Source organism: Cebidichthys violaceus, unplaced genomic scaffold, assembly GCF_023349555.1.
Source record: "Cebidichthys violaceus isolate CVI_PGR_0920_01 unplaced genomic scaffold, fCebVio1.0.p SCAF_16, whole genome shotgun sequence".
In the NCBI taxonomy this organism is placed as follows: Eukaryota; Metazoa; Chordata; class Actinopteri; order Perciformes; family Stichaeidae; genus Cebidichthys; species Cebidichthys violaceus.
Window position 1 is genome coordinate 11402731 of NW_027176329.1, and position 12342 is coordinate 11415072.

Genomic DNA, 12342 nt, shown 5'->3' on the forward strand with positions numbered 1-12342 from the left:
AAGCAGCACAGCAGTGCTCCTTTTCCAGTGAGCACATCTGCAAAGAAGTACATTACATACATTTAGAATCTACACATGTAGAAATCATTTCAGATCCAGCCTTATATAACAAAATATCTGAAAAAGTATACTGAAAGAGCTCTGAATGTTTGGTACTCTGTGATCTGCATGCAAATGTTGGAATATCACCACATGATGCACAAACACTAAATAGAAGAAAACCAGACTATGAACAACAAAGCAATATCTCCTGCATGAAAGCTTGAATGCATGACCTCAGTTGACTCTGCAGTTTGAAAACTTGAATTGTCGCATGCTAAGTGTGAGCAGCTAATGTTGAAACACACACACACACACACACACACACACACACACACACACGCACGTTGTATGTCCTGTATTGTACTCTGCATTATGTTACAGTCACAAAAGATCCAAAGGTGAATCTTGTCCGACACACAACCATCTTTGTATCTATAACAATAGACCCAAAGCTCTGCAGAGATATCATCCAATCACTGCCTGCACTTTAAACATGTTTCGACTAGGGTTGTCACGATACCAAAATTATGACTTTGATACGATACCTGCCATAAATATCATGATACCTGTTACTTACGATACGATACCAGAATTTGATACAATACCACAAATACAATATGATACCACAAATACAATACTGGTATATTTAGCTATAATAGTAATACATAAAACATCTGTATGGTTCCCTTTTTTACCAGCTTATTCCTGCCCAGCTTTTTGAACACTTAACAAATGGCATTAATATTAGTATTAGCCTACTGCAAGATATTAATGAAAACTACATGGTGCCACTTGCCTCCCTTGGTCTGTGTGGCTTTGAAACAAGTTTTGCAGACGGGTCTCTGTATGACAGTGGGCTTTCCTTCACTGTCTGCAATGTAGCCAAAGTACTTCCAGATTTCACTTCTGGCATCTTTTTTTCCCAACAAGCCGAGGACGGTCGGCAAAAGCTCCTGCACTTGATGCCATGTCTCCCCTGCGATCACTCGCTGTGAGTGAGCGCTGCTTGTTGCGTGTGTGAGCGCTGGGCAGCCCCGCCCCCTTGCAGTCAATGCGTGCAGGCAACATGACAGGGAGCGGAACAGTGAGTGCGTTCTGATCGCGCGCTATTTTAATGAAGTATCGATACTAAAAATATGCAAAATCGTATCGTTTTTAACGTACGGGTACCGCGATACCTTTTTAGTATCGATACACCGTGCAACATTAGTTTCGACTGTGAGAGAATTTGTCCGTTTGTGTACAAAACTTTAATAACTTTTCAAGTTTGTAATAATAATAATAATAATAATAATAATAATAATAGTTTGTTCAAATCAACAATCCCCCCTGGTTGTTTATTGTTTTATCTACATCACTGTTTAAGTAATAATCATGGACTATTTACCTTTATTTATCAATATTTTTCTCTTTTTTTTAATATTTCTTTTTTTTTTACTTTTGCTGGTCCTTTATTTCCTGCTGTCTCACAAGGCTTTGAAAGACGATTTACTCTTGTACAGAAAAGAAAAGTGTTAAACTACACTTCAATTCACAATTTACTTCGTCAGTATAATATTATTTGTATTATATATATATATATATATATATATATATATATATATATATATATATATATTATAGTATATACAAACTATGAAAAGCTACAAAAAGGAATGCACTGTGTCAATGAGGGTCCTTTCAAGTATAGTATGCATATGTCTGCAATGAAACAAAAAATGGCTACAGCACCTACACAACATAACAGCACTTCACACTGACACATGGCCTCCCACACAGTGGCAGAATTAGCTTCACTCAGGTCTGCTGCCCACCACGACACCACCTGCCAAACACTTGTAATGTGTTGGAACGTGACTGACGACTGTAATTACTCCTACACCACCAAGCCCCGCCTCTCCTCCTTCAAATGTTTATATATACGTATGTAAATGCTGTAGGCATTTAAAGATACAACTAACTCAACCTGAGCAAAGTTTCTTCTCTTCTTCCTCTAATGGGTTTAGAAAAAGACTGATATTACGAGTCATTTTGAACCAGCTGCAACAAGCTTCTCTCTTACTTCCCGTTCACATTTTTGAGTGGCCACCTCTAGTAAACAACCTAATATGTCTTAGTTAAGCCATCAAATAGTTTTAAAAACTATCTTACTGGCAACAAGACCCAATTTTTTTTTGGAATATTCACTCATGACTGTCATGTAACTTTTCAATCCAAATGGACATATTTTTAAAAAAGAAGTATTTTTTCTATGCTTTTCTGGATGTGTAAGTAGCATAATGGCCCCATACAACATAATAATAATAATAATAATAATAATAATATGTACAAATGTAAATTTCAGTTTGGGACAACCGGCGTGAAGCAGAATATGATCGGTTAACTTTTTGGCTTTCCTGCAGAAAGGCTCTATTTTAGTCAACGCTCGCTCTCTGCATCTACACGTTTGGCGAGACCTTCGCCTTCTGACACTTTGAAATTGAAACGGTACAAGTGCCACCACCACGAAGAACAAAACCCATTCTTTTACATCACCCTTCCCCATAAAAACCCAGCTTACATTCTGCTCACAACAACCTGCATATTATACACTGTGACATTTGTTTGCATACCTGAGTTCAGGTGTTTGAGTCAGCAGACCTGACAGGTAGCAAATCACACATGAATGTCAAACACAATTGAGATTTCTTTAGCTCAATAAGACCTCTCTGAGATGAACACGTGTGTGTGCTGAATCTCACAACCAGGTATTACTCCCGTGGGTGCAGATCAAGATGCAGTTCAGTGCATCATGTGCCTGTCAGTTTAAATGGGAGAGCTGGGAGCAGCCATTCTTTCTCTCCGCCTCCCTCCCTACCTCATCCCTCTCTCGCATATACACACTGGCTTTCAGCCCAGATTGAACACACTACAGTCTCAGCCTTCTCCTTCTCTGCAGCAGCGCCAAGGCGACAATGGGACAGTTATTTTTGTGTGCATCGGTGGAAAAAAAAGAAAGAAGTAATTTCATCACACTACAGCTGCAGAAGAGAAATCCTGCATTATTCATGTTCACTGTGTGTACACTAGTTCAGCAGCTTACAGGAAATTAGCTAGAAAAGTCTTTCTATGCCACAAAAAAAAAAAAAAACACTCAAACTACAACCAGAGGTTTCAGACATGGCTCACAACAGCAACAAGTGTAGGCTTTGGTAATGGTTTTAAATTAAAGGCACGCTCATAGCTACTCATGAAAACGCTCTGAGTTGAGTGAACCGGACAGGGCAAGGAGTGAACCCATAAATGCTGCATGAAGAACATTCGCCCAATAACGCACCGCTGTGATCTCCACAGTTGTTGCTGAGATATTCTGCACTTCATTATGAGAGCAGGCTGCAGCACTTCACGAGCAGAAGAATATCATAAAACTGTTAAAAGCATTAAAATGAAGCAATGAGGTAATTTCACCGACAACATTTTATCAGGATTTATAGTCGATTAAGCATTCTCATTTGTGAGGACTACTGCTTTTCTTTGTCTCACGAGATACTTGAACTTGTTGTGAGCATCTTTTTTTACAGCTTCAATGATTAGTGCAGTAGAGTAGAAAACTATCGACTGATTAAAAAAAAGACCAAATATTTAATGGTTCCTGCTTCTCTTAACAGAAAATGTGATGCTTTTCTGTGTCATATGTGATGTAAGATGAATATCTTTGGGTTTTGGACTATTGGCAGATTAATCAACAATGAAAAAAATTATTTGTTGCCTACATTATTTGTACATTCTACAAAGGGGATAAATTACAGTTTCTAAATAGTTTCTGCCAATACATATGCCAATACCAGCATGTCTGCTATAAGCTAATATCGAACCAAAACATTAACCCGGACAATTTATTGGTCTAGCTCGAGTCAAATAGTCTTTTAGTCGATTTGTAGAAAATCAATAATTTTTCAAGCAATAATGTCAAATATTGTCTGGTCCCAAATCTCAAATGTGAAGATTAAACTAAATATCTTTGGGTTATTTAATTAGAAGATGTCATGCATGTCTTGTGATGAGCATATGTTGCTGTTTGCTGATGTGTAATAGACCAAACAATGAATAAAAGTAAACAGATGAATTGGTAATAAAAAAATATTAGTCTAATATGGCACCCTAACATTAGAAAAGAGCTATATGGCTGCAACTAACAATTATTTTCATTATCAATTAATCAGTTGATAATTTACAAGATGTATTGGTTCATCATCTCCTAAAGCCCAAGTTGGACGCCTCCTCTTTGTTCTGTCTGACCAACAGTTTAAAACCCAAAGAGGACTGAGAAAAAAAGAGCAAATATTCACATTTGAGAAGTCAAAAACATGATTGACCAATAACCCAAATAGTTGCCATTTCAGCCCTAAAACAACACCGCTAACTCTAGCCTTAAAAAAGTACTGTAGAGTTTAGTCAACACACACCTGTTATACAATACCATCAAAAGCCAGGATTTAACTGGACTGTTGAGTCCAGTTAATTGGATATTATCTGATTTGTATTAGTGTTTGTTAACCTAATAAGGACCAGTAGAGTAGTCCATTAGCAGGCCTACACGACATGTGTGCAGGGTTTGGTTTTAAACCCTCTGACCCCTCCTCCTCCTCCTCCTCCTCCTCCCCCCCCCCTCACAGTGACGTGTTGGTAAAAGTGCAACGTGGACAGGGACAAATATCAACACCGAGCTATGAATGCCTGAACCGAGAGTGAATCGTGTCCGACGCCCTCCCCCCCCCCTTCTCTTCCCATCAAACTCCATCCGTGTGCTTACCTGTTCTGCCAGCCCTGGATCAGGTTGGTGTATTTGCTCAGCACTCCTTCCAGCTGCCTCTTGCGCGGCTGCTGCAAATTCATGCTGTTACCCAGCACAGCTCCCCGGCTGCCGCCGCCGCCGCCGCCGCCGACTCCCCCTCCTCCTCCTCCTCCGGCCGGGCCGCTCAGGGAGCCGGTCCTCCCGGGCTTCCTCGTCGATGACGAGCTCCCGCGGTCCGACGGGGAAGAGTTGGTTGTGTTGGCCACGGGATGCGGACTGCAGAGCGACTTGTCCATCCTGGCGACGGGACGGTGACGAGCGCGAGGAGGAGGGGGGACAGAGTAAGGAGGAGGGGACGGGGATGGACCAGAAGCGGCAGCGGCAGCAGCAGCAGCAGCGGCGGCACGGAAGATTTCAGCAGAGCATAAGTGGTGAACGGGGCGATGTGTGTCTGCTGAACTAAAGCAGAGGCAGTGGATAAGCATGGGCCGCGTTGCGCCGGTGGTTGAAGCGTCCCTCGGTGCGTGACATATTCCCCCGGTGGTGTGTGTGTCCCGCTCTCCCTCTCCTCTGCAGTGCGCGGCTGTGTGGCACTGTGGGTCTCCTCCGGCGTTTTCCTGGTAGAAAGGGAGAGCAAGCGCGCAGACACTCCCACTCCACTCTGGACCGGCCCCCGGATATTACAATGCAATCCCATTATACACATCATCATACCAAAAAAAAAGAAAAAATAAGTAGCCCACCCTCCAAAAATACTGCAAATTCCAGCAGGAAAAGCCTCAGATGAGTCATGCATGAGGCTGATACACTTCAAGACTTTCTTTATGATATTTTCTAAGGTGTAGATTGGGTTTAAAAAAAATGAATAATCTACGCCTTAGGTATCATGCATTTTTTATTAACATTGCAAATACATACTAAACAGGTTAAAGGTTAGAAATCCTATCTAAGCTGCGGTACATGAATACCAATCATCTTTCCTTAAGAGACTTTATCACACTGAAGAAATTTATGTTGGATGTGTGTGTAACAGAAACATTTAAAAAATAAAACAAATAAAATAAAACCTAATATCACTTCAAGCTTCAACACTGCCCCAATTGGCAGTTTGAAGTAATAGCACTGTGCCAATTGGCTTAACTCCATAAACATCTACTGTGGATGCACATGAAAGTTTCATTTTGTCCTCATTTTATCTTTGGAAAGTCCCTCAGAGAGTCCAACAAATACCAAGTTCTGTCTACGACTTCTTTGAGTAAGCCCAAATGTGTTTTAGGATACATTTGAACAGCTTTCTGAATCGTGAAGTTCAAACTCAATTGGTATTCTGTTCTAGATGTAACATATCAAACTAATTCAGGTGTAAAGGCTTTTATACATGCTCACATTTTGAACCTCCAGTTTAGATGACATCTGTCTGCAGTGGAGTGGCTCAGAATATGAGTATGTAACAACAGCTTACATACAGCAGTTTTAAGGTGGAGTTAACTTTAATAAACTATGCCACAACACAAATGTATATATTATAATATAAATATTGTGATACATTTACATTCATCTTAATTTGACCAACTAAGGAGGTGGGAAGGTTAGAAAACCATTTAATACATTCCGGAGTGGATATCCAAACTGGATGTCATTTTCATATTTTTTCTTGCTCTAGTAATTTTAGCAATTATCAGTTATATGACGGTTATACTTTTTGTTCATCAAAGTATTATACAACCTGTCCTACTCACACAGACACTCAGGCACACATGACATGACCATGACAACCAGAAGGAAAAGGACACGTTAATGAAGGCTGAGGAGCTCTGCAGGCTATTAAGAAAAGACCGAGATTGCGCTGAGCAATAGAAGGCACGCCTCGATGAATCTCCACAGGACACTTAACACAGCACGGATAGATTCCTGCTGCTCATCAGCTGACACAGCCACAAAGCTAAGATCAATACAAGAGAGTAAAAAAAGATCCCTGGGCTACAGAGAGCCAGAGAGGTTTGTTAAAAGCCTGCGTTGAGAGTCAAGCTCGGGTCAGCTGCATTCCATTATGTTGGTCAAAGCCAGTTTAACTCTGAGGCTTTTATTATCAACCATCAATTTAGAGGGCATATTAATTACAGAGAAAAGGTATTTATCAGGGACTTTATTCAATATAAAGAGATATGATTGGCTGAACCCCGCCCCTGGACAGTGATTTTCCAATCACACCTTAGCAACCGTAACTAGGCATGCCACCTCTGTCAAGCTTTTGATTTGTCCACATGTTGACATGTGCATGGGGCTGTAGAAAGAGAGATACTTTGGAGGGTGGTAGCTTTTCCAAAAACTAACTAAGAGAAAAAGTGTATACAATGGATTCAACTGTGTTTTCATCTGCTCTAATATAAGCCGAGCATGTCCAGCTGACTAGTTTACAATCTGCATTAATTACCTAGTATTATTTCATCCCAAAGGAAAAGGGGCATGTTATCAGCTAACTTTATTATATTATTTTGTGGGGTTACAGGTTACCTTAGTAAACGTGGGTAACAACACTGTAGTGTATCACCTTTATTTCATAGGTTATTCTCATCCCCAAAACCCCTTTCTCTTGCAAAAGTGAAGCTTCCAGTGTGAACATATGAAAACTAAGGCCACTGTGTTACTTCTCAGGGTTATGTCTGAATGAACAGTTCTCTTGGACTGGCACATCTGCTACTTGCCCAGGAACAACGACAAAAACGATGCAGTCAAATCTTTTGGGATTAGCCCACTTACATACAACATTACTCACTGCAGCAACAGCACTAAGAGAAAGAGCGAGGACCAGTGGAATAAGACTCAAACCAAGACGTGGCAGGTTAATGGTGCATTCACATGCTCCTCGGATGGTCGTTGGTCCACCTTAGGTGTGTTCATGAGCTCTAAGTCCTTGTGTGGAGACAACAGGGATGCTATATAGAAGATTTGTTTATTCTATTGCTCAAAGCGTTTAAACAATACGTTGATAGCGGTTTCCATTTGCTATTTTTCTGATTATTCTGACAGCACATGAATGCAGCACAAATGTCCTATAGACTGTTTTTCCCATGATATTTCTGGGCTACTGAATAAATCCTTTGGAATGAATGGCTCGCTTCTCGTTTAGATAAGGATGGTATTTTATTTTTCAAAAACAATCCACTATCATTGTTTATTTAATATTTCTGGTTTTTAGCAGTCTTAATTAAAACACCATTTCCGATAGGCCCTAGACCTTCACGGGTTGAGGAATTAGTTCAGACAGGTCTGTAACAACAGCAGGACAGAAAGTACAAATGCTGCAAAAGTTTTTAAACAGCAGAGATTACAGCTAAACATTTTTTATAAAAATGACTTTGACAACACGAGTACCCACGCTGCTGTGCTTGTAGGTTTTTCATGGGTACTCCAGTTTAAAATTTTAAAAACAGCGTACATTAAAAGGTTTCAATTTCTAATATCACCTGTGGAGGATGCCAATTTATTTTAGAAAATGGAAAGTAAACCTCAGCAATGTGCTTAATGAACTGAAAAGAATGATGAAAGAAATGAATTAGACTGACGTGAGGACTTCGGCTCTCTATAATCTTCTGCAAACTCTGCAGTATCATCATCATTATCTTCGTCATCATTATTTCCTCCTTTTAATTGTCTTCCACTCCGTCCTCCTCCAGTCATCTTCATCACCATCATCCATGCTGCCTCCGTCACCATCACTCGGCCGAAACCACAGAAATAGGTGTTTCCTCACCGCAGCACTGTAAAGAACTCATTACCCAGAGCTGTGAGTCGATGCGTTTATTTTTCCCAGGCTGTACACTGACTTCGCACCAATCTCTTCCATGTCAGCCCTGCGTCAGCACCCTCAGATTTATGGCGGCCAAGACAATCCGGGGCGGGCCCTCGTCATCTTCCATTACCAGTCTGCTCCCGGCACCAGAGCCATTACAGCCTAGAAGGAGATACTTTAAAACGGAACAGTTCCGACATCTCAGATTTTTAGGGACGAAGAACAGTAGCCTTGTTTGTAGCATAATGGGGACACACTTCTTCGTTCATATGGTGACTTTAGAAGAGTTTTAGGCTGTAAATGTTACTTACGTTAACAACTCAAATGTCAGTTTTTCACCCCCCTAACACCCCATTTCTGAGGCTTCAAGGTTTCTTCTTTCAACACAGTACCATGGGTTTTATTCTGTATCAGCTTGTTCGTCGCTTGTTCTTCATTGAAGCTATATTATCTGTACACTGGTACCCTTAGATACAAAGATCTATACTGCTCTCATGTCTGTCATCGGCAATCACTCACGGTCGAGTATGATTGTCTTCCTCTTGGTGAAATGGATTATTTGTGGGTCTTCAGGTGGCTGTAAAGGTCAATCCTGGATCCAATCATGGTAGTATTCATAGGTGGAGAAGCAGTTTGCTGGTGGGTCGCTCCTTTCTGCGTTGCCTTTTTGCTTTCCTGGCAAGGCAGAGGTCCTTTTCCCTTCAAACGTCATCCTTCTCCACAGGTTCCTGTCACAGGCCATCTCTTCCTAGTTGTTGAGGTGAACGTGACATTTCCTCATGTGGGATATGAAGTCATCCTAGTCATCCTTTTTTTGTCCCCCTTGGCTGCACTTCCCCTCCCTAAATTCACCATAGAGGGCCTGTTTCGGGAGACGGGAGTTTGGAATACGGATTGTATGACCAGTCCATCGCAGCTGGTGACGAGTGATAGTTGTGGAGATACTTGGTAGTTTGACTTCCTCCAGGGTGCTGATGTTTGTTCTTTTGCAAAGGATACACCGGTGTTTCCTCACTCACAGCTCCTCGTCAGCTACACACAAGTCTCCTCACTCCTCGAGATGCATTTTAGGAATTGTGATGTCCTTAAAGATGGAGCGCTGAGATTAATTTCCAGATCACCAGCTGGAGGAGCGAGGAATCGAGGTGGCACAAAATCAGGAAATGCAACATACTGAAAGACCCAATGATATTTTATGTAGCATTGTGTTTCATCAACAATCTGGGGAAGGCAGGTCCTGACCTCAACCCCATCCAACACCTCACTGGTGCTCTTCTGGCTGAATGAGAGGACATCTTCAAGCTATTGTTTAAAGATTGTCGGTAGATATTTGATATCTGGTCTATTCAGAGATATTCAACACAAATTTATGACTGTAATGTTCAAGTGTCCACATACTTTTGACCACAAAGTGTACTAATACGTTGTTTCATTTTTGAATATTTCAATATGTTGCAGCAGCAAACTTTGTGCGAGCAAACCTTCCCTTGATCAAAGTGTGCTGCTGTCCACCACATTTGGCATTTGGTATTTCCGACAACCTTTCAGAAAATAATTGATGATTGATTCGCAAAAGGCTCAGCAAAGAAAAAGGCCCAGGACTCAGCTTTAAAGATAAAGTCGTGTGAAGAGGTCCTCCGTCAGCACACATTCTCAGTTCTAATGCATAGACTTCCACGCCATAATATTTCACAGCTTTTAATGGATCCTGGCATCTCAAAGACGACTGTAGTAAGTGGAAGGATGGGGAGTTTTGCTCGTTGATGGATACAGTATGTCAGAATAAACGATCATTTCTTAGTCAGCGCACATTTACTAAGGTTATTGGAAGAGCTGCTGAGTAGCAGGGTTCATTTTAGAGCAGGCTGTCAGAATTTGAACATGGATGGGTGTATTATATCAGCAATATTACATTTTGTCGGGGTGAGCTTGTCTGTCCTTGTCCCTGACAGAAATATGCACATTGCCCATCACTTTGTGTACACAAACCACATATATCTCCTCCTCTCAGTCTGAGAGTCCAAATGAAAACCCAACAGGAATGTACGGAAAAACACAGCCGACCTTCATTTGTTTCTATGTATCCGCTGGCACAGCAGCTGGATCGAATTAGCATTTCACCTGGCGTATTTGTTCCTGGCAACCACAGGAACTGAGCTTATCTTGGGTCTGTTTGTTTTGGGAACATTTTATCCGCTCCTTGTAAACTCTGCTGCCAGCCAACATGTCTCCATAAAATGTCTCCCTACCTTTGCTTTCTGGAAGAAAAAAAAGCTTACGAGTCAAATGACTTCCTGTCAGCTCTTACTTTGGTTTTACTGTAATGTAATGTTACAATTGTTCGGTTTATTCAGTTTCAGATCATTTCCTTACTGAGGGAGTTCCGTCTGTCATGTTATAAATTACATGTGATGCTTGACTTGCCAAAAGCTTGCCTATGTTTGCACAACAGCCTGTATTATTCACAAAGAGCAGCAACCTTGCCAACTATTTAATGGACTGGAAGGAGGCAGTTGACCCTGTACGCTGACAAGGTCAGCAAACTGTGTGTGTGTGTGTGTCGTGTCGACTGTAAACTGAGAGCAGGACAGAGTGATTTCATAGTTCAAGGGTGTGTGTGTCTGCCTGTGAGTGAATATTTGACTTCTCAGCTCTCAGCTCTGTCCATGCTAGCCTGACAGATGAAGCCATGCATATTCATCAAGGCAGCTAAAGAATAAGGCTTTCCGATACATAGAGATGAATATGGAAGCTTTAGAAACCTTCAGCCAGCTTTGAAGGTCAGAATACCTTAAATGCTCTACACAGGAAAGAGGACGGGTAATTAAAACCAGTTCATCAACACTATTTGACAAGACCATAAAACACAACTGCCCTAGAGTGTATATTGATGTCCGAATCTCCGCATAGCAAAGAGTAAGGTTAGAGAAAGCCAAGGCATAACAGAGTTGGAAATCACCAGAGTTGTTCAGATACCAATACTCGTTGTAAATGACTCTGATACGGCATAAAATGCTGGTTCGGGTATCTGCGAGTATGCAAGTTTATGCACTGATCAGATATCACATTATCATTTCATTTATAAGCTCATTTATGCAACACAGGAACAACAAAAACACGTGACACTCGCCACCTGATCCATACATCCTGCCCGATCCTACTGCACATGTGCAAACTAGTACTACACACCTGTGATCAAACACTTATGTGCACGCTATTTTGTCAAACAAATCTGTGTTGAAATCGGCAGGAGGAGAGCTAGTTAACGTTAGCTGTTGGCAGCCGCTGGGCAGCACAGTCCTGCTTGGCTAAATAACGGAGCTAACAGCTAACAGAGGTTGCATTGAGTTGTATTATGATGCGTTCATGCTCTATTCAGTAAAAATTAGCATTGGTTAAAGGCAAGTTATAACATTATCATGATGTGTTGAAATGTAATCTTGGCGAGAAACTTGAATAAATACAGTTGTTTGAAGGAGATGTTTTCACAGCAATAAAAAATAGATATTAGAGAGGGAATTATAACCTGACCTTTGACCTGTTTTTAAAGCACTGGTATCAGATCGGTACTCTGCATTGGCCAATACGCAATGCATGAAACAGTATGTGAAAGTGAACACATCACTGTTCATATGTTGCATATGCCACAATGTTCAAAACTGATTCAGACTGCAGCCGCAGTACATTCAGTCTGTTGCTGGCTCAAGCTCCTCCATTCAGTTCAGTATAAAAC

At 41.1% G+C, this 12342-nt stretch overlaps 1 protein-coding gene across 2 annotated transcripts in view; it reads right to left on the bottom strand.

The window, feature by feature from the left end:
• Nucleotides 1-5546, bottom strand: part of LOC137872795 (oxysterol-binding protein-related protein 10-like) — a 66494-nt gene extending 60948 nt beyond the window's left edge. The window contains exon 1 of one of the 2 annotated variants that reach the window (XM_068711247.1): nt 4835-5546. In XM_068711247.1, coding sequence (XP_068567348.1) covers nt 4835-5301 — 467 coding nt within the window. In that variant the 5' untranslated portion in view covers nt 5302-5546. The remainder of the gene's footprint in view (nt 1-4834) is intronic. The other variant, XM_068711246.1, reaches the window with a different exon arrangement.
• Nucleotides 5547-12342: the final 6796 nt, after the last annotated feature.